The sequence below is a fragment of the Bos indicus x Bos taurus genome, chromosome 28, assembly GCF_003369695.1.
Source record: "Bos indicus x Bos taurus breed Angus x Brahman F1 hybrid chromosome 28, Bos_hybrid_MaternalHap_v2.0, whole genome shotgun sequence".
Lineage (NCBI taxonomy): Eukaryota > Metazoa > Chordata > Mammalia > Artiodactyla > Bovidae > Bos > Bos indicus x Bos taurus.
The window spans coordinates 26,525,931-26,548,336 of NC_040103.1; the positions used below are offsets into that span (position 1 = coordinate 26,525,931).

Sequence of the window (22,406 nt, forward strand, 5' to 3'; positions counted from 1 at the left end):
AGAAGACTCTTGAGAGTCCCTTTGACTGCAAGGAGATCCAACCAATCCATCCTAAAGGAGATCAGTCCTGAATATTCATTGGAAGGACTGATGTTGAAGCTGAAACTCCAATACTTTGGCCACCTGATGCGAAAAACTGACTCATTGGAAAAGACCCCGATGCTGGGAGGGATTGAAGGCAGGAGGAGAAGGGGATGACAGAGGATGAGATGGTTGGATGCCATCACTGACTCAATGGACATTAGTTTGAGTAGGCTCTGGGAGTTGGTGATGGACAGGGAGGCCTGCCATGCTGCAGTCCAAGGAGATGCAAAGAGTCAGACATAACTGAGCGACTGAACTGAACTTATAAAGAAAACATATTTTTCTGAAACATGAAAATGAAAACTTAGACATGGGCCTGCTAGGAAGAGTCAGCACTCCTTCCAAAAGATCAAACTCCAGCACCTCCGCATGTATCAGGGGCTGGGGCTAGAAGCTGGCATTCTGGCATAAGAAGCAAAGGGCTGCCAGCCTCTGAAACACCATTTGGTCTCTAAAGCTGGGAGGTATGGGATGCGGAGAGCAGGTGAAACAAGTCATCAAGGACTGGCATCAACACACCACTGCACACAATTAGGCTGTATCTTGTTATCTGCACACAGTATTGACAGAGCTAACTAGCTGTAGAAGGTTTAAGACAAAAAGGATCCCTGGACAACTGCCTCCTGGCAAACCCCATTCTCCAGAGACAACTACTTTAGACATTTTCGGGGATTTTGCTGGTGTTTAATTGCCAATCCCTACAGCAGCCTTTTCCTGGCCTTTCCCCATCTGTCTCATGCCACCTGGAAAGGAAAGGTCACAGGAGAGCTCACTGAGTAATCGCAGAAGTCCAGAAAATTCCACTTCAATAGCGGTATACTGGGCCCTGGCAGGGAGTTAGAGAAGGGCAGAAAGGTACTCAGGAAAGGGGTAAGGTGCAAAGCATCTTCTGGGGACAGGGAGAGACCACTGAACCTGAACATAACCATGGGCTTGTTGTTTCTTCTATGTACTTTACAGATCTCTGTATTATGTGATATTTTTACATTACTTCTTACAACTATCCTCAGTTTAAAGAAAGTAACATCCCTAACATCCAGCTACCCATGGGAACAGGCTAAGGAGGCTGGGTTGGTGGAGATCTCTCTTGATGGGGACGGGGGAATGGGGTAAAATCCTGGAGGGCCAAGCCCAGAAGGGCTACCGCAGAGCACAGTCGACAGCCCAACCACAAACACGGCGCACGTGAGACTCTGGAGCTCAGAGGTGCTTTCTCTTGACCTCCTGCAGGAGTCCCAGCCTCTCTGGGACATGATGGGACTGCAGAGTGTCTGCCTCCCAAAACAAAGCTGAGCTTCTGGCCCCCAGCCAATAGCCATCATACCTAACAGTTGGAGATGCTTCAACCACACAAGACGAGCTAGAGAGGTAAAGAAGGAAGAGGTGCCTGAGAGCTCCCTCTTCCTCCAGATCCAAACTGAGGCTTTTCTGGGGCCGAGGCTTTCGTGCTATGGGGTCTCAGGAAAGTTACTTAGCCCCAGCTTCAGTTTCCCCTTCCATAAAGTGAGAAGAAAAATTCACACAAAATCCTCTACATGCATGTTCACAGCAGCACCACTTGCAATAGTAGAAGTAGCTCAAAAAAGTAGAAGTTAGCTCAAATGTATATCAACTGACGAATGGATAAGCAAAAGATGGTAGCTCCATACACTGGAATATCACTTGGCCTTAAAAAGGAATGAAGTACTGATACAACAGGATGAATCTCGGGACTTTCCTGGTGGCTCATTGGGTAAGAATCTGCCTGCCAATGCAGGGAACAAGGGTTCAATCCCTGGTCCGGGAAGATTCCACATGCCGCAGGGCAACCAGGCCTGTGTGCCGCCTCTACTGAGACGGTGCTCTAGAGCCCGCAAGTCACAACCACCAAGCCTACGTGCTGCAGCTACTGAAGCCCGCAAACCTAGAGCCTGTGCTCTGCAACAAGAGAAGCCACTTCAATGAGCAGCCCAAGCGCCGCCACCAAGAGCAGTCCCCGCTCATCCCAACTAGAGAAAATCCTGCCCATGGCAACGAAGACCCAGCACAGCCAGAAAAAACAAAAAGGATGAACCTCAAAAAAAATTATGTTAAGGAAGGAAACCAATCACAAGAGGCCACATACTGATGACTCTCTTTACATAAAATGTCTAGGATAAGCAAATCTACAGAGACAAAAGGAGACTGGGGGTTGCCAGGGGCTGAGGGAGATCTGAGAAATCTGGAATAATTGCTTAGTGATACAGGGTTCCTTTCTGGGTGATGAATACATTCCAAAATTGATCGAGGCGATGGTTATACAACCTGTGAATATATTAAAAGCCACAGAATGTTACACTTCAAAATGGTGAATTTTGTGATATGTGAATTATCCTTCAACTTAAAAAAAAAACGTGAGGACAAGATGATCTAACTAACCAACAGGGTTGTTCTGAGCATGAAAGAAAATGTCCACAAGGGGCCAAGCACAGCATGGCAGGCAGCGTGTACTCAGTAAACAAGAGAAGCTGTTGCAAGGCTGCAAAGACATTGTTTTGATGTGAGAATTCATTATCAGGAAATGCTTCAGCTCTGTTGTTCCTTGAAGGAGGAAGAAGGCCCCTGGCAGTCACTTATTCCAAAAACCTCATAGCAAAGAGACAACTGTGTGTGTTATTGTGGAATCTGGGACTTGCCAAGACAATTCCTGTTTCTTCCTGGCAAACCAGCTAATTGCTTAAAAAAAAAAATCCTGTATTTAATTAAAACCAAAAGTTAATACCACACAGAATACAACCAAGTGATGCACAGTCACTGACTCGAGATATTAAATTACTTTGTTCAATCAATGACTCATCGCTAACATGCAGAACAAAAGGGGATAGAAACAGGAGCCACACTGATGCCAACAGCATGACCACCAACAGCTCTGAGGCCATCACAGCCAGGCTGAGCGGAGGTCAGGTGCTGAGTCAGACTTTGGAGAGGCAGGCCCTGAGGTCTTCTACAAAAACAACAGCAGGCAACACTGACTGAGCATTACCTCATTTGATCCTGACAACAACCTCTGAGGAAGGGCACTACTGTCAGTCCCCTTTTGCAGGTAAGGAAACTAAGGCCCAGAGAGGTTAAGAATGCACTCAAGGTCACACAGTAAGTAACAATGGAGTGCAGCTTGGCTTCCTCTCAAGGACGTCGCCCTGCAGAGCGAGTCTGGAGAACTGGATTCAGATCTGCTGTTGCTCTTAAGTCATCAAATGACCTTGGGCAGGCCGCTCTTGGAGTTTAATATCCTTTTGTATAAAATACAGAGAATGAACTCAGCCCATCTCTCTCCAAGGGTGGGAACATGCAAATCTGGCAACAAAAGAACAGACTTCTCAAGTTGTAATGTGCCCATGGGTCACCTGGAGATCTTGGCCAGGATGCTGGTTCTGAGTCAGGAGGTCTGGGATGAGGCCTAAGGATATGCATCTCTAACAAGCCCCCCCAGGGATGCTGATGCTGCTGGTCCTCAGACCACACTTTGAGAAGGATGTGGATGGTGATCACTGTGCAAATAACAATCAGACACATAGCGAGAAAGTCCGATTTCAATTTCTCAGTCCTCCAGCCCTTGCTGTTCAGTCGCTAAGTCGTGTTCGACTCTTTGCAACCCCATGGACTGCAGCACACCAGGCCTCTCTGTCCTTCACCATCTCCCAGAGTTTGCTCAAACTCGTCCACTGAGTCGGTGATGCCATCCAACCATCTCATCCTCTGTTGTCCCCTTCTCCTCCTGCCCTCAATCTTTTCTAGCATCAGGGTCTTTTCAAATGAGTCAGCTCTTCACATCAGGTGGCCAAAGTATTGGAGTTTCAGCTTCAGCATCAGTCCTTCCAATGAATATTCAGGGTTGATTTCCTTTAGGATTGACTGGTTTGATCTCCTTGCAGTTCAAGGGACTCTCAAGAGTCTTCTCCAGCACCACAATGTGAAAGCATTAATTCCTGGCATTCAGCCTTCTTTATGGTCCAACTCTCACATCCATACACGATTACTGGAAGTCCTTGCTTTACCTCCTCTTTAGTGAGGGAGCAAATTCAAGCCTAACCTAAGATTTCATAACAGTGCTGCATTTTAATATTTGTTTTTATGGTTATCAACTATTAATGAAAAATTATGTTGACTTTTCATTTATAGTAATGACTTAAGTTCTTTTTAAATTAATATATAAGCTAAATTTATTTAAAGAAAACTGTTAATCCTGGCAAAGCAATAAAGCTATCCTTTTCTACTTCATCCTCCCCCAAAAAGAAAGATGTTAAGTAATAATAATCATAGTTTATACTCTTACAGCACTGAGCATACCCTAACCACCATTCTAAACACTCATGTGCATTACACAATTTTCATCTTCACAACTCTAGAAAGCAAGGACCTTTCAAAGATAAGAAAACTGAGACTTAGATCAGACTTAACTTGATCAGAGAGATCAAGTAACGTGTCCGAGGTCACACAGCTAACGAGTGGCTGAGCCAGTCTTGAAACCAAGGCAACTTGACTTGAGAGTCAATCACATTACCCCACCTTTGACTGAGAGTACAGCTGGCCCTCTGTCATGGTCAAAACCATGACCATCACATGTACATGTTTAAAGGCAGGTAAACACTTGTTCCTTGCAGGCAGGGGCAGTGTCCTTTCCCCTCCCAGCCTCCTCAACACCCCCAGTGTCCAGCACATTGCCCAGCCCACAGGAAGAGTCAGTGCATGTCCCAGAATATATTTCCCTGATCTGCATTACTGGCAGAGGAGATCTGACAGTATTCTTACTATAACTAAAGCTGCTGGCTACAGGGCAAGAGCTCACGTGTGCGGTCTGGGCGTCTCCACGGGTGATGAGATGCCGGATGACTCAGCTTGGAGCTGGCTTCTGAGCAGGGCAGAGGACAAGAGGGCTGCAGCTGACAGCAAGGGAGACTGCACTTACCCAACAAAGGCAGTGCCCTGGGCACGGCACAGCAGCCGTTATTGACTGACTAGACTTTAACAATGCCTTTTCTCATCCTCAAACAATCTCTCAGGCTTGACATAATGCTGGAAGGAATGCTTTCTTGGAGCAGTAAGTAGGCTTCCTGAGGTCACAGCTAGACAACCGAATAGACCCAGGAAGTGGCAGCAATTGCCTCCACATGCACAGCATCTGACCCTGCCAAACGCCAGTGCCGGCTGCCAGTTCCAACCCCGCCACAACCACCCACTGCCAGTCCTTGACTTCACTCATCGCCCAGACACAGCTCATGCCATTCCACAGTCTAGAATGCCCTTCCCTCTCCTCTCTGCCTCCAAAGATCCTCCTGCCAGCCCAGCCCCACCTCCTCCAGGAAGGGTGCCCCAGCCTCCTCATCTCCAGCCTCACGACACTGCCTGAGTGCTTAAGCCAGACCATCTTCTCCCAACTGGTAAACATCAGCAGACTTGCCTTCAGGATCCGTGAGTGGTGAACTTGACTGGAGCAGCATGTGTCCGCCTGCCGACGACCCCTCAGGCCCAGCACAGAGCTGGGCAAACACTTTTGGACCTAACTATACACCTCACCACCAGGAAGCTTTGTCATGGGATCCCCCTTTATAAAATGGGGGTTCAAATACCCTTTCAGGGAATGAAGAAAAGAATGAGCTAATATCTGTTGAGGCTTTGAACTCATGGGAAGAACCATCCTGTCAGTGGCAAAGATGTGATTATTCTATTATGGTTTTACAGTTAGCTGAAAGAAACCAGCTCATTAACCCTGAAATCCATCTTGACCATGACCATGGCTGCCTTCTCACTGAGGAATCTCTCTCCCTGCCTCCACACCCCGCCCCTGGCCCTCCGCCCTCATCACCCGAATACCTCTCTCCATTCAAGAACCAGCAGGCCTCCCCAGCCACACAGGATGAACCCAATCTCTGCAGCCTGGCATTCCCACCAAGGGATCCGGGTCCAACCTCCCCTCTCAGGTACCCTGCTTGAGACTCTACTGCCACCCTCCACCTGACCCAAACTGTTTTTGGAAAACTCCCTTTATTTTCCCATCTCTGGATTTCCGCTGCTTTTGTTCCCATTAAATAGAATGTGCTCCCCTATCCTCAAAATCCTTCTTTCCCATCAACACCATGTTACAAGGTCTTGTCTAAATGTCACTTCTCCAAGAAGCCTCTGCCCACGTCCTCACGTGATGGAACTGCTCCTGCCCTTAAGTTCCCATTGTGTGTGTGAGCTTCTGTCAGGGCATCTCGCCTGTGTGTCTTTTGTGGGAATGACTAACATGTATGGCTTACTCTTCCTGGCTGGGTGGAGAGCTCCTTGAGAGCAAGAATTAATGAGATCCCACTGAGGCAGGAGAGGCCAACAGACTCAAGTTCAAACTCCAGCGTAAGACTTGCTGGCTGTGAGAATCCAGGTAAAACCACTGCAGCTCTCCGAGCCTCAGTTTCCCCTTTCTATGAGTGATGTGAAACCACCACCCGTCCAGAGTCGTTGAGAATATCAGATGCAATCATTTATGTGACAAAGATCTCCTGTGTATCTAGCACATGCTAGGGAAAATACAGTGGTGAGCAAGACAGAGTCCCTGGCCTCAAGGAGCTTACACGCCAGTCTGGGGAGAAGAGGGCTAAATACAGTGGCAAATACTGAAAGAATATCAGGCAGTGACACTGCTCTCAAAAAAAATAATAAACTGGTGTAGTGGGAGAGCAGGTAACTGAGACAGAGGCAAGGGCAGCAACCTCATTAGGGTGGTCAAGGAGGGCTTCTTGGAGGAAGTGGCATTTAGCTGAGATAAGAATTAAAAAGAAGGAGCAGGCCATGCAAAGATCTGGGCAAAGGATGATCCAGGTAGCAAGACCAGCAAGTGTATAGAATAATGCTACATCTGCTATAGCTCAGAAATCAGCCCCCTCCTCTTCCTCTCACCTTTCCATCCTCTGCAGAGCGTTACACAGACAGATACACAATGAATACATGTGGCCAAAATGAACTTGACAGAATTATAAAATTCTGGGGACCAACTGGAGCGTGACAAAAATATGCATCCTAACAAAACACAGTCAAGCATGATGAGGCAAATGCCAATTAGGGAGCTCATGATTAAACAGCTCTGAATGAACTGTTTATGAACAATTTCCTAACATATAAAGGCAAACACAGACCACTCATTTCAGCCTGGGTCACCACACTTACAGCTCGGGCTGTGTCAGGGCTCCATTCCAACGGGACTGGCTTTGCCAGGCCCCTGCCTCACCTCCCCCGATCCCCAGCTGTCTTGTCAGCCAAAGCCATGCTTGCATCTCTGAACGCATTTCATTTTAATAACCTTCTCAACCTTGCTAAATCACCTCCCCAAGTCTATAAATTGAGTAACACAAGCTTTTGATGCCACAAAATTATCTATTTGATTATCCTTCTGAGCAGAACATTTTCGTTTTTTTACCAACATGCATTTTTAAAAGCTGCATAATTATCCATGTGGTGTCAAAGGATATTCCTCTTTGTCTTCAAAAAAAAAAATGCATTTCCCAGTGCCAAGGACACAGGGCAGCCAGGTAGCCTATTTAACCACCTGCTTCTCAGGATGCCTGCTGGTCTGTCCTGGTGGGAGGGATGACAGATACAGTGGGGCTGTCAGGGACATCAGAAGTAGGGCCTCTCTGGGGCAGCAGCACTTCTGCCCTCACTTCCTGCTATACGCTTCTCCAGGGGTGTCCCTTGGGGACCTCGACTCATCAGAATCCCCTTATCCACCCAAACGGCCCGGGTGTCCCTGTTTCAGTTACATCATGACCATCTATGCCCTCCACAACCAGTCGGCTGCCCAGCCCCATTCACAGCCTCTCCTTCCTTACACCCTCCTGCCAGTTCCCTCTCTCAGGTCAAGACCACACCAGCACAGGCCCAGCCATGGAGAATGCCTCTTCCTTGCTATCCCTTCCACGATCTCACATCCATCCTATGCCCTGCGGTGCTCTGCCGGAACCCAGCCCGGATCACCTCATGCCACTCCCTGCTCAGAACCTGCCAGGGGCCCCCCACTGCTGCTCAGGCCAGCAGATGGAGCCCCCATCTAACTTACTGAGCTCAGATGCTGAGTGTGACTCTAGTGTTTTTGAAGGGACATGTTTCCCTCAATCAGGGTGTGTTCTCCACAAGCCAGCAACATTACCTGGTCCCCAACCATCAAAATAGTCTGCCCCAGGCTGCAAGTGAACACAAGGGTAAGAATGTGGGCTCTGCAGTCTCAGCGCCTGGCGCAATTCCCCAGACTTGCAGAAGTTGCTTAGCTTTTCTGTGCCTCAGTTTCCTCCTGTGGAAAATGGGGACAATAATAGCAGTTACCTCCTAAGGCTGAGTGACAATTAAATCACAGGGCGGCTGTGAGGACTGAATGAGCTGTGGTATTAAATTCTTGTAAGCTCAGGGGTTCCCCGGTGGTCCGTGAAGACTCCACGCTTTCACTGCAGGGAGCATGGGTTCAATCCCTGGTTAGAGAACTAAAATCTGGCATGCACCACCATGCAACCAGAAAAAAAAAAAAAAAACAAAGAAGCTTGCTGTTATTTGTCATGAGTCATTTTGACTCTGAAGATCACTTTTTAGGCTCTCTTTAGAACTTAAGCCCTGTGTAAGATAGAAACATCACTGGAGGAATACTCAAGGTGGCATTCGAGGCCTTCTGAGATCTGAGCCACCCTCTGCCTCCCCTCCCCGCTCAGCTCCCTTGGCTCTCCCGTATCTCAGTCTTCCTATTCTCATCACCAGCACCTACCTGCATGCTGCTCCACCTTTGCTCAGACACACTCACTGAAACCACCCCTCTCCTCACTCCTGTCCCACACCTACATCCCTAAACCTGCTCCATCCTTTAGGTGCAGCTGAAATGCCACCTTTTCGGTGCAACCCCCTCAGCACGTATGCTAAACCATCGTCCAGTGTGTACCCATCTCAGACAGGAGAAGGGGAACTCGTCCTTATTTAGTTCACTTTAGGTTCTGCAAGTGTTTGACACGGCATGCAATTGGCTGGCTGCTCGGCGGCCATCTCCAGGACTTGCAGCATCTCCACAGGTCACCACACAACCTAGGTCCCAGTGTCCCCACTATGATGAGACCTCCACCTCCCACCAGGCTTCCCTGGAGGCCCCTCATGGCTGGACTGGCTCTCATAGCTGGGGTGGTTTCTGTAGACTGAGCAATGAACAGAAAACTAAGGGGAGAAGACTAAGCGATTTGCACCCACAGGATGAAGGAATTCCTCCATCCCTTCAATGCATGTCTTCTGCACATCTACACTGCGTCAGGGCAGCATCACAGCAAACAGGGACTCAAGGAACAGGTGGGCTATGCTTGAGAATGTCCACCACAGACCCCCACCCCCCGCAATCCTTATTCTCCCTCCTTCTAGAAGTCTGAGGTCTACAGCACAGCTGGGAGGGAAGGGGTGGGGCTCTGGCCATTAGAGCTGCTTCCCCTGAGATGGGGACTCTGGGACCCCCCAGTAGAGAGACTTGAGCCACAACTAAAGGGCTTTGGGATCCTGTCCCACCACTGCTATACACTGAAACAACCTCAGGACCCATCCTCATCTCTAGCTCTAGAGCCAGCCAGGGTAACATCATAACAGTCCCTCTAGCTCCACAAGACGCTGTGCTGGGGGACCTGCAGACCAGAGCACAGGATGGGAAGAAGCCTATTCTCTCTGTTTACTCTTTGGGCCTTGTGCTTTGCGCACTAGATACATGTCATACTTATTGTTTTAGTTAAACATACATAGATTTTTTAAACTGGAGTATAATTGCTTTACAATGCTGTGTTAGTTTCTGCTGTACAGTGTGAATCAGCTGTGTGTATACATATATATCTCTCCTTCTTGAGCCTTCCTCCCACCCCTCTTAAGTGAAGTGAAAGTGTTAGTCACTCAGTTGTGTCCAACTCTTTTGCAACCCCATGAACTATCACCTGTCAGGCTCCTCTGCCCATGGGATTCTCCAGGCAAGAATACTGGTGTGGGCTGCCAAGCCTTCCTCCAGGGGATTTTCCTGACTCAGGGATCAAACTCATGTCTCCTGAATTGCAGGCAGAATTCTTTACCGTCTGAGCCAGCAGGGAAGCCCATCCCCTCCCCTCCACCAAGTTAAACATATACAGTTTTTAAAGTATTTCTCAGAGTGCAAACACCCAGGCTGGAGCCACAGAACACATTTCTCTCTCCATCTTAAGAGCTGCCTTCCAAGACTAAGCTGTTTCTTTCCCTCCACAGCCCCTTTTATACGCAAGGCTGGAGCTCCAGAAAGGCCCCCAATGAGTCCATGCCAATCTGAACACATAGGCAATGCCAGACCGTGGCATGGTGCAAAAGGATAGCCAGAAACCCCTACCCGAGCCCCTCCTCGCCTGAACAGTGGGCTCAGTCCTGCCCACCTGGACATGGCCCTCTCTGTCCACCTCTCTGGGTCAGTTCAGAAGCAGCCAAAATGCCACAGGCATGCTGGGCTGGCCTGACGTCACTCAATCGTCTCTGAAATGAGAAGGGCAGCCCAGGCCCAGGCCCTGCATTTCTGCACCACAGGCTTCTGCCTTGTGCCAATGCAGTGCCAATGAAACCCGTAAGCGCTCTGAAAGCTCTACTGGCCTTCCTTTCCATACTGATTATTTACCCCTGAATGATACCCTCACACAGCAACTCCCCAGCAGGGTCTCACCTCCACCCCTTTCTCAGCACTAGCACATCCTGTTGACACAAGAGCCCCTGATCCCGCCCCCCACCGGCACCCACATCCTGCTCTCTCCAGAACCCAAGGGCCAAAAACTCAAGAGTGAGATCAAACTAAAGAAAGGAAGGGAAAGCTCATCACAACAGTTGGGAGACTGGTTACCTCTCAGGTGGGAGGGCCTTCTGGAGGTCTGGCAATATTCCATGTCTAGACTTGGGTGGCAGTTACATGAGTATGGATTTATAAATGTCTGCTAAACTAAGCATATATGATCTTATGAACTTCGCTACTTGTGTATACCTTTTCACAGCTTTTTTTTTTTTTAAGAAAAATGATTGGGTGAAGGCCACTTAGAAAAGAAAGCCAGGGTGACCTCTCTAAACAAGAAACATTTAGTTTGAACCTTAAGGTATGAGAAGGGCCCAGCCATGAAGAACAAGAAACAGCATCCCAACAAAGAAAGCAGCATGTACAAAGACCCTGAGGCTGGAAGGAGTTTAGCAGTTCAAGGAACTGAAAGGTGGCCAATCTTGCCGGATATAATGAGAGGAATCCTGAGGGGCCCAAAGTGCAGTGGGAGAAATTGGCAGGTGTCAGTCACCCCCAGGTTTGAAGTACCAGCTTGGGTTTTACTCTCTGTGCACGTGGAAGCCAATGAGGGTTTAAAAGAGAGAGAATTACAAAAGCTCAGGGCTGGAGCCTCACCTTTACAGACAGGAGACTGGCCCATAGTTGGGGTTAGGGTGAGATCCAGAACCCCAGCTTCCTGATTTCTGGATCAGAGCCCTTCCCATAAAACAGAGCTCCCATCTTCTTCTCAGCTCACCAACCACACTCCACTTGGTTCCAGTCCTGCCACAGCAGAGCTGACTGTACGGGCCATCAGGCTCAACAACTTACATGCATGAGCTCCTAGAGCAGTGGTACTCAGTGGAGTGGAGTTCTGCTGCCAGGGGACACTTGGTAGGGCCTGGAGACACGGCTGTCACAACTTGGGGGGAGCAGCAGAGGGGACTGCTAGCATACAGTGGGTAGAGACCAGGAAAGCTGCGGAACACCCTACAATGCACAGGTCAGCCCCCCACCAAGAATCATGCAGCCCCCAGAGTCTACAGTGCCGAGACTGAGAAACACCCACTGAGGGATATAAAGCCTTCATTTCAAATAAGTGCTGAGCCCTGAAGGGAGAAAAGCCCCCTGCTCAGGGGTGTAAAGGGGAGGGGAGGATCAAGGCCAGTTCTCAGCCTCCCAGGACCCCCTGTCCAGAGAGATCAAGTCTAGAGGGGGAGTTTTAGGCAGAAGGCTTCGGGTCACCCCTCACATCACATTGTCTAGGAAAGAGAGAGGGGAGAGAAACAGGGGCTATGCCCTCCTCCCCTGGCAAACACCCCCACCCCCCGCCAGCCTGCTTCCCCAGCTGAGAGGCAAGAAGTAGAGGATGGCAGGTTTGAAGCTTCCAGCCTTCATGATAAACAGACAGGCAGTCCCGGCCAGGCTGAGGGCTGCCCTGTGAAAGCCGGCTCCCCACTCCACGCCTTCAGAGCTGACCCTCAGGACTCTCCAGGCCAGGTGACACAGCAGCGAAACACAAAACACACCCCCCTCCCCCACGAACAGCACCAGCCTCCTGGGCTCTAGGTGTCCCATAAGCCCCTCCTGGGGCAAGACAGACTGCTCCCACCACAAACCCCGGCTGCCCCCCTCCCTCGGGGCGGGGGTGTGTGTGTGTGTGTCTGCCTCCTCCTCTTGACTGGGCACTTCTGGGGCACTTGAGTCCTCCGGGGAAGGCACATATAGTACGTGCTCGTTGTGTGTTGACAAAGGAGCCGGTGGCAGTGTCTGACCCAAAGGAAGATGTTATTCCGATCTAGTGAGTACGTACGGAGTGCTTCCTGACACTGCACTTCCCCAGCACCCTTGCTCAAGAAAGGAGCTGCCAAATCAGCTGGCCACGGAGTCAGCTAGGACTGGAGACACAGAGTGTGAGCTGGCCTGGGCGGCGCTCACCAGGCGCTCACACCCAGAGACAGCCTGGCCAAGTCCCGGGCTCAGCGGCCTGTCACCAGGTTGGCTGGTAAAAGGGTGCCATCTGCTGGTGAGACAGGAGAAAAGTGGCGCAAGTGTGAGTGAGCCTGGGAGGAGAGAGGGAGGGCTGGAGGGGAAGGGGGAGAAGGGTCTTGGTCTCCTCACTTGGTTATCTCACAGAAGCCAGCCTAGCCCCTCAGTTCCCTGGAGATGGATCAATTCCATGTTCATATTCACTCTCTGTCTCACACACACACACACACACACACACACACACACACATACACACACACACATATCTAGAGACCTACCCAGATAATACTTCCAACCTCCAGCCAGTCCCCTACAACACGCCAGGAAAAGAAAGTTCCAGATCGTAAATATTATGCCAGTGGTTCCCAAAATTCAAGGCAGGGAAGAATCATACAGAGTTTATGTTAACATGTAGGGCACCAAGCCCACCTTCTGAGATTCCACTGTGAAAGCTCTAGAGTGGGGTCCACGCTTTGCACATAAGCAGGTATAGCCCATGGGGGCAGCCCCTTACTCCTTACCACCTAAGACATCTTAAATGGCCATGCAGATATTAGACTCTCATTATTTTCCTCCTTTCAAAGGACAAGGTCGGCTGACTGTGTTTCCAAAACAGTGTGAGAGGAGAGGCAGCCTAAGGAGGGAGGAGGGTTACTTGGGTCTTCAAGCTCTCCTCTTCCTAGCCGCCCCTCCCCACAATGGGGGCAGCGGGGGTGCACAGGAAAGGCAGGGCTGAGCTACTCAGAGCTGTGCTGAGCCTGGCTCCAGCTCTAAACAGCTGTGTCACTAGCAGGTCATTCACACCCCCAGCCTCAGCTCCAGCATGTTAAACAGAGGAAGCTCCTACTTCATTTCTTTTTTTCACCTTTTTGGCATGTGGGATCTTAGTTCCCCAACAAGGAATTGAACCCACACCCCCTTTTTTGGAAGACAGTCTTAATAACTGGACCACCAGGGAAGTCCCAAAACTCCTACTTCAAAAGAAATACAGCAGAGGAGACAAGGTAAATACCCTAGTGCTACAGAACATTTAGAAACACTGCATTAAAAAGTTCCACGCTCCAGTTTCTTCATCTGTAAAATGGGGATATTAATATCAGCTCTGGCTTACAGTTGTGAGAATTAAGTGAGTCAAAACCAGTAAAGTGCTGACAGCGATGCCTGGCATTTAATAACTGCTCCTACCACCTTAATGAGGGAGGTGCAATTACCACCCCCATTTTATAGATGAGGAAACCAAGGCTCCAAGAGGTAAAGCAATCTGCTAAGGGAGCAGGCTAGTGGGTGGCAGAGCGGGGGTTCAAACCCAGGCCGTATCAGTGCAGGAGAGCCTTGAGCACTCAGGTAAGTGCAACCACATGAGTGACCAGCACAGGATTCCAGAGTTCCTCTCCTGACGGCCCACAGCCCTCACCTCCCCACGCAAAAGCTCTCCCCTCCCCCACCCCACGCGGCTCTCTGCCAGGCCTCCCTCCCAAACCAAAGGCAGTCCAGGGGCTAAGACTCCACACGCCCTATGCCAGGGGCCTGGGTTTGATCCCTGGTCACTGAGCTATATCCCACATGCCACATGAATCCACATGCCACAGTGAAGACCGAAGATCCCAACTAAAAGCTGACACAGCCAAATAAACAAATACATAAATAAACTTTAATAATAAGTGAATATTTTTTTTAAAAAGCCAATGGCTATCTTCAAGTCTGTTTGCTGGCGGAGATGTTTCTCTCACTATTGTTCAGTTCAGCCAACACCACTATGTGCTTACAAAGTGCTAGACACTGCTCTGGCTCTTGGCAGGTGGGGGACAAAAGACACAGGATCTCTGCCCTCCAGGGACACTGAATGAGTGCTCCAGAGGAGGAAGGGAGCAAGGGGTGGATCAGGTAGGGCTGAGGGCTTCCTGGGGAGGTGGTGACCAAGCACATCTTGAAGGCTGAGTATCCCTCTACTTTCTGGGCCACCACCCCCTGCCCTAAGACCCTCAGAGACACCCGGCCAAAGGCTGCTAGCAGAAACACTCCACCTTCCCAATCTCTCAGGCAGTAACTCTCTTGGAAATGCTCCTCCGTGACACAGACAGACAGACACAAGAACACACATGCCTACCTGCTGGTGAAATTCCTCTCTGTGTGCCAAAGGCCCAAATCAAATCCCAATCCAACTACTTGTACAATCATCCCCTGGGCAGGTCTACACTCACCTCCTCTGTGTTCCTGCCACACACCTGTGACTCTAAGCGGGCACTTACGTCCCAGAGGGTCACACACACAGATCACACACACACACTCTTATATATGGTGGAAAATAAATAAATATCTGAAAGTGAATGTGTTAGTCACTCAGTCGTGTCCGACTCTTCGCAACACCATGGACTGTAGCCCACCAGGCTCCTCTGTCCATGGGATTCTCCAGCCAAGAGTACTGGAGTAGATTGCCATTCCCTTCTCCAGGGGGTCTTCCTGACCCAGGGATCAAACCTAAGTCTCCTGCATTACAGGCAGATTCTTTACCATCTGAGCCACCAGAGAATCCCCAATAAATGTCTACTGAATTCAACTAAATGGGATGGTTTGTCTATATGCTTACAGCCCTAGGGTAGCTACATGGGCTAAAATGCTATGACCAGTTCAACAATATATGACATGATTCAATTAAAAAAGTGGAGTGAAAAGGGGCCTCTTGGCTGGGTGACCTGGAAAAAGCCCACTTGTCCTTCCCCCCTCCATCTCCTCATCTGAAATCTGTGGCTAGTCATGCCTGGTGGGTAACATCCATCACGGGGAGGCTGTGAAGATTCAGCAAGGTCACACTCATGAGGCACCTGTGCACGTCCTGGGGCTACTTGGAGCGTTGTCTACCATCACCTGGTCCAAGGGCACATACATATTTGCAGCTGTCAATAGTCTGAGGAAGCAGACAGGCTCCCAGCAGATGACACCCCTACTCAGGGCATTCCAAACCTCTTTGATTATGACCCATACCAAGAAACATGTCTTATGCTGGGACCCCATATATACAAACTGAGCACAACTACAATAAAGTCCATGGAACACTGCCCTTTATGCCGAAGGGTGCATACTGATTCGGTGTCTTTCACCTTCCCCTTCTATCTCATTTCCAGCCTGATTAAATAAACCACGGAGAGAGGGCCCTGCAGCTGGAAAAGCCATGCCCTCACTCACCCAGGGTGTCGGAGCCACTCTCCACGGTCTCGTTGACCTTCCTTGCAACTCTGGCCACGGCCTCACCCATCTTCCTCAGCATGCAGACGCGGGTATTCTGTCGCCAGCCACCAGGCTGGTCTGCTGCTCACAAAGGAACCTGCGCCTGGGAAGACACAGGGCCATGAAGTGCCCATCCGCAATCAGCCAAGGACCCACCCTTGACCTGCCTTCCCCGGGGACCCAGGAAGTCTACAGGGAGGGCCCCAGGCCACTCACCTCCTCCTGAGGGGCCCAGAGCCCAGGCGACATCAGGCTTGGCCTTCAGAGCCGCTAATCCACCCATCAGCCCAGCCCAACCAACTTCCTTGGAGGGTTAATATGTGTGACCTCGCCAAGACCTCAACTCGTGTCCAGGCAGGTGTGAGGACTCTGGTGTATGCTGGCCTGTGACTCACTGAACTGGCAGGGCAGCGGGGAGGAGGCAGGGTGCAGCCAGGTGCACGGAGAGACACCTGTCCCTCCATCCCACAGCCTCAAAGCCCTGTCCACTTCTCCAGCTCCCAGTTCTCCTCAATCACCTTTGCCAGGCTCCTTCCGCGACCGGGAAATGGGGACACAAAATCTCTGCTGGGTCAGACCTCACCGTTTGGAGAGTGGGTGGTCTCTAAGAATTCCCTCCCCCATGAGACAGTAAGGAGGGAAGGTTACAGTTTTAGTCACAGACCTAATTGTCACCCTGATGCTGAGTTTATCGGCAAGACCCCAGGGGAAAAGAAAGTAGGGGCAGGAAAATGAGAGAAAGGAGACTGGATCACTGGAGAGAAGAGGCTTAAAGAAGGGTGAGGATGGGATTTCCCTGGTGGTCCAGTAGTTAATACACCATGCTTCCACTGCAGTGGGTGTGGGTTTGATCCCTGGTCTGGGAATTAAGATCCCCCATGCTGTGTGGCAGAGCCAAAAAAAAAAAAAAAGATGAGGACATAATCAAAATGAAGACATAAGGGACTCAGAAAATGCCTCCAACTCCTTTTTATTACAGAGAAGGAAACTGAGGCAGAGAGAAGGACTCAAGGAACCTGGCCAAAGTCAAACAAAGTAAGTAGATGGCAATAATCTAACTGAAGTCCATATCCAGTGCTCTCTTCCTTACAAAAGTCACCTACATGGCCAGAAGCAGCACCTCATGGAGAAAATGAATTTGAGGCCAAGGTCACTGCCCTTTTTTGCTCCTGACTCCCAATCCCAGATCCACAGACAGCTCAAGGAGCTCTAATGAACACATCTGAGAGTCAAAGATAGGACAATGTGAAGGGCAGAGAGAAGGGGGTGAGGGTCCTGCTCAGAGCTGCCAACAGATACAAAGGAAAAGTCCACATGAGCTCAAATGGACAGGGAGGCCCAGTCAAGCCCACTCAGCTGCTCAGGGAGAGTCAGTGATGAGCTCAGTGTGTGCTTGCATCTCGCCAAGGATACACACAGGCCTAATGCCCAGCTCTGGCGTTTCTTAGTTGAGAAGCCTTGGGAAAGATTCTTAACTACTCCAAGCCCCAGTTTCTTCATCTGAGTAAGAGCTCTAGTAATACCTACCACCCTGGGTTCAAATGAGGACTGAACAAAAAATACATACCTTTCTAGATCAGGGCTCAGGACACGTAAGTTACTTCCTAAATGCTAGCTGAAAGGATGAAGCAGGACACATGCAGACATGACACCAGCACCTAATCCCAGTTAAATATCCATATGACTCTGAACAAACAAGTCAGTGGAACTCATCTTTAAGGAATGAGTAGAACTTCTCATCGCTTCATCTCCAGGAAATCCTCCCAGATTGCCCCAACCCTCAGCACTCTCTCCTCCCTGAGTTTCAGTAGCACTTAAAAGACTTAGCACAAACCTGGGTTATTTATGAGCTTTTAAAGATATACATACTTGTCCCCCCATTTGGCCTGCAGGCAACTTAAGACAGGGAGCAGATATATACTGTGCTTTCCCCCTGCACTTTATACCACATACTGAAAAAATGCTCAGTTGGTATCCCCCAATGGTGACATCAATAAACAGACATCATTTGGGTTTCAAATCTAAATACAAGTCAACCGACTCTTACAACAAAGATACCGTCTAAATAGAAGGGTCATGAGTCATAACAAGGCCAGGTAGGCAATTTGCATAAGATGTGCCAGGGTAGAACAGTAGGGAATAGTTCAGACTACGGCAAACTGAACTCAACACCTTCCCCCTCCTACCTTTAAGACCATCCTCCTAAGCCTGACTCACAGCAATGCTGCTGGAAACTTGTGGACTAAGTTGAATGCCTTTATGAATGAGAATCCTGAGGACCCAAGAAGAGAGGTAAATCAGCTAGACAGAAACAAAAAAAATCTCCTAACTCCCAGACTAGGCTTCTTCCTACATACCATTCTCCCTTCTTTACTCATCTCCAGTATTCGTCATCAATAATCACAAACATGTATTGAGCATAGATTAGGGCTTCCCTGGTAGCTCAGATGGTAAAGAGTCTGCCTGCAATGCGGGAGACCTGGGTTCAATCTCTGGGTCAGGAAGATCCCCTGGAGAAAGAAATGGCAACTCACTCCAGTATTTTTGCCTGGAAAATCCCATGGATGGAGGAGCCTGGTGGGCTACAGTCTAAGGGGTCACAAAAAGCAACTCCACCACTGAGCGACTAACATACACAAGGTACAGGGCAAAAGCACAGAGAGGAAGGAAATATAAGAAAGAGCTCTGACTTATGATTCTGATGAGGAAGGCTTTTCTAAGGAACATCACTAAGGCAACCCTGGCCTCACAAAAGAAGGTAAAGGGAAGGTAAATCTCCAAGTTTACCCAGGGTCTGTGCTAATCCTGGTGGGACTGGCTAGGTTGACTACTGACTACTTTCAATCAGGCACTATACCTGTAATTTCTATCAGCTGCCACCAGGTGGGAGCAGTAGCGCCTTAGAGTCAGAACCCATTGATTAAAAACTAGTCAAATTAAAAACCTCACCAGGTGGTGGCAAGCTCAGACATCCTATAATATGGGTCAGAGATTGGACCTCAAAGCAGGAACAGGAAGAGCCTGTAAAATCTGGCTGTCAAAGCAAATGACTAGAAGAGGGCCCTTACATTCCAGAGGATGCTCTGCATACAGCACAGATATGCCCTAGACTCCCAAGAGGTTCCAACTGCCTAAAATCACCACTCCACTCTCTGGGTAGGAAACCACGCTTCCTTCACCCAAAACCACCCCTCCACCAAGGGAGAATTCCTTATAAAGTCCAGCTGACAGTCCCCCTTGTAAGTCAGGTGACCAAGGCCTGTTACTCTTTGGCATAGGCAGGGCTGAGACCGGAGGGTGACAGGACCACATGCATATGAGGCCCAAGATGGGATAGGAGGGCCCCAGAATTGAAGGAAGAACAAACTTGAGATGATGAGAGTCTAGAGTGTGCCCCCAAAAGCGATCCTACAAGGCTGCCCAACTTCACTGTCAGCTCCTTTCAGCACCAACCCAACACTGGACCTCTTTGACCAAAAAGTAGCAAGAATTTATTGAGCATATAACGGGAGCAGACAGAGAAAGGGGCTTGGGCCAGGGGTTGGGGGGCTGTGGGTGGAATACACCAAATTGCACTTCTTTTCTTTTTGGTTTTAAATTGTTTTAAAGAAAAATAGAGAATTGTCTGAGTTACACATGAGTGATGGAGAGAGGTATGAGCCCACTCTTCACTAAGTGTGAAGCCCCTTAGGCAGAGCTGCCCTAGAATGTGAGGGGCCTCTGACTAAACAAACAATTTGAGTCAACCAAAATCTTCGTGTCAGCACCACCACTCTGGCTGCCCATTCTCATTCAGTTCCATGAAAGGAAGATCATGCTAGGAGAGATGATTTTTGCTTAAACACTGACCACAGCCCTCCGACAGGGCTCCTGCCCTCATCAATGAGAATTCTACCTTATCTGAAGCCCCGAGATCTGTGCTAAGGAGCTGCTGCAACACCCCGTGCGCACCAGCTGCTCCTATATTTAGTTACTGGTGTGGTCACTTGGGAACTTTAGAGCCTGGCAGCCGCCCCGAAGGGCAACTGGAGCCTCTTGCGCCATGTGTGCAAGCTCCCCCCACCGCTGGCTGCAGCGGGTCCTCTGGACCTCGCCAAGTTAAGGAGCCACTGGAGAAGTGAGAAGCATTCGGCTGGATTGGACCCAAGTAGACCCGAAGGCCCGGGGGAGCGCGCCTCTGTCTGTCGAGGCCAGACAGAGTTGACCCATTTCTCCACCCAAGGGAAGAAGCCCGCTGGGGCGAGAACGCGACGGGCTGGCCGCCCTGTTTTTGAGCCACGGAGTTCGCCGATCCCGGTGCACGCTTCAGTGTGGGCATCTAAGAGTCCTCGGGCCGCACCTCCCAGGACTGAGCGCGGTGGCCAGGGCAGGGTCCCCAAGCCTCGCTCTAGGGGCCCGCCTCACCGTCTTCCCCACCCCCCGGCGCCCGCAGCCAATGGCTCCTCGTCGCCGGCCCTCCGCTCGTTCGGCAGGCGGGGACTGGAAAGAATAAAGCCAGCAGAGGGGTAGAACGCTGGTGATCGCCTAGGGCCGGGGACTCCCGCGGTACCCCGAGGCCGAGAAGCACGCTCTGAGACAGGCAGTTCCCCAGAGCGGAAGCAAATCCTGAAAGTGTGGCTTGAGAACGAAATTTACAATAGCCTCTTCGAACAGGGGTGCCTCCCACGGGGAACGGAGGCCCTCTTGGAACGGATTCCCCAGGCTCCCTATTTCCTGGTACCGCGGCGCCGGCTCCCCCGAGCCAGCTGCGGTCCAGCCGCAGTCTGCAAGCCAGAAGCGGCCTGGCGCCGGGCCCCTTGGCACTGCAGAAGTCACAACTGGTGCACCAATGCTCCTTCCACCGGGTGACTTGGGGGAGGGGAGGGTACTCTTCAGAAACAAGGACATTTCTCTCCCTCTCTCCCCCAGCCCCTCCAGCGCTTAGCCTCAGACTACGTTTACTTTGCGGGGCACGAAAGTGGTGCCCGATTCCGGGCCGATCTCCGCTCCACTTACGGCGACAATGCCTCCTAGCGCCCTGCGCAGCGCAGTCACGCTCCCTCGGCCGCCGGCGGCGCCCCATGCAACAGCGGCTAGCTGAAACCGGCCGGGAGGGGCTCGAGGGGCTGCGGGCTCTGAGCGCGCGGCCGCTTGGCCAATAGCTGTGGCAGGCGCGGCCGCGAGGCGGGAGCAGGCTGTCTTGTGCAACCAATCAGTGTGCCGTTCCCCACGCCGCGCCCGGCAGCGGTGCGCCGGGAAAGGCTGCCCGCGCGCTCGTGTCCGCAGGGTGGATCCGCTTTGTGTTCGACTTCTGGAGCAAAAACGCTCTGGATGGCCGTAGAACCGAATGCGCAACAGTTTCCAGGATCAATAAGACTGAGTGTCCGGATTTGTTTTTCTCAAGGGAGCAGAGTTGAACTAGCCAGATCAGGGAGATGGGGACAAGGAAGCTTTTCTCGTAATGCCTCAAGGCGCCCATGCAGGTTTTTAGAGGCAATTAATTCTGGCTACTGCTAAGTTATTTCTCCCCTCTAGATCCCAATGTTCTTCTCTATAAAATAGAAATTAAAATGTATAAATATCTACTTCACAGGTCATTGTGAGGATTAACACATGAAAAGTTTAGTGGGGTGCCAGGCATGATGGCTCAGGGAACGGTGGCTGCTTCATAAACCTAAGTGACCTAAGTTTACAGAGGATTTCCCATAGATTCTTTTTTTTTTTTTTTGAAGGTAAACCAAGACCTGGCTGCATCAGGTCTTACTGGGGCTGGAGGGATCTTCCTCGCTTCACCCAGGATCTTTCATCGTGGGGGCACAGACTCAGTAGTTGCCCCACCACACGTGGGATCTTAAGTTACCGGACCAGGCATCAAACCCACCTCCCCTGCTTTGCAAAACAGATTCTTAACCACTGGCCCACCAGGGAAGTCCCTTCCCATATATTTTTTTCTAGGCACAGTGGAGAGGACCAAAGAGATGAGGCCCTGAACTCAACCAGCAATGGTGGTCAAAGTCAAACCCTCCAATAAACAAGCGTGTGTGCAAATATGTGGGAACCCTGAAGAATAATGTTTAATTCTGCCCCTGGGGATTGGGGCAGTTAGAGGAGGAATACACATTCACCTGGGTCTCGGTGGATGTTATCAGTTAAATTGCATCTCCCCACAACCAAAAAAAAAAAAAATATATATATATATATATATGTTGAATTCTTAACTCCCAGTACCTGAGAATGTGGCCTGATTTGGAAATAAGGTCATTGCAGGTATAACTAGTTAAGATGAGATCATACTGGCATAGGGCGTGACTGATGTCCTTATAAGAAGAGAAGAAACACAAAGACTCATAGACACATAAGGCCTTGTGAA

At 50.1% G+C, this 22,406-nt stretch overlaps 1 protein-coding gene across 3 annotated transcripts in view; it reads right to left on the reverse strand.

Moving 5' to 3' along the window:
• The window catches only part of LRRC20 (leucine rich repeat containing 20), a 70,457-nt gene extending 49,317 nt beyond the window's left edge, over positions 1-21,140 (reverse strand). The window contains exons 1-3 of one of the 3 annotated variants that reach the window (XM_027530668.1): positions 21,053-21,134; positions 18,244-18,329; positions 16,016-16,160 (exon numbers count right to left, since the gene is read on the reverse strand). In XM_027530668.1, coding sequence (XP_027386469.1) covers positions 16,016-16,097 — 82 coding nt within the window. In that variant the 5' untranslated portion in view covers positions 16,098-16,160; positions 18,244-18,329; positions 21,053-21,134. Of the gene's footprint in view, positions 1-16,015; positions 16,161-18,243; positions 18,330-21,052 lie in introns of all 3 variants that reach the window. The other 2 variants (XM_027530667.1, XM_027530669.1) reach the window with 2 other exon arrangements.
• Positions 21,141-22,406: the final 1,266 nt, after the last annotated feature.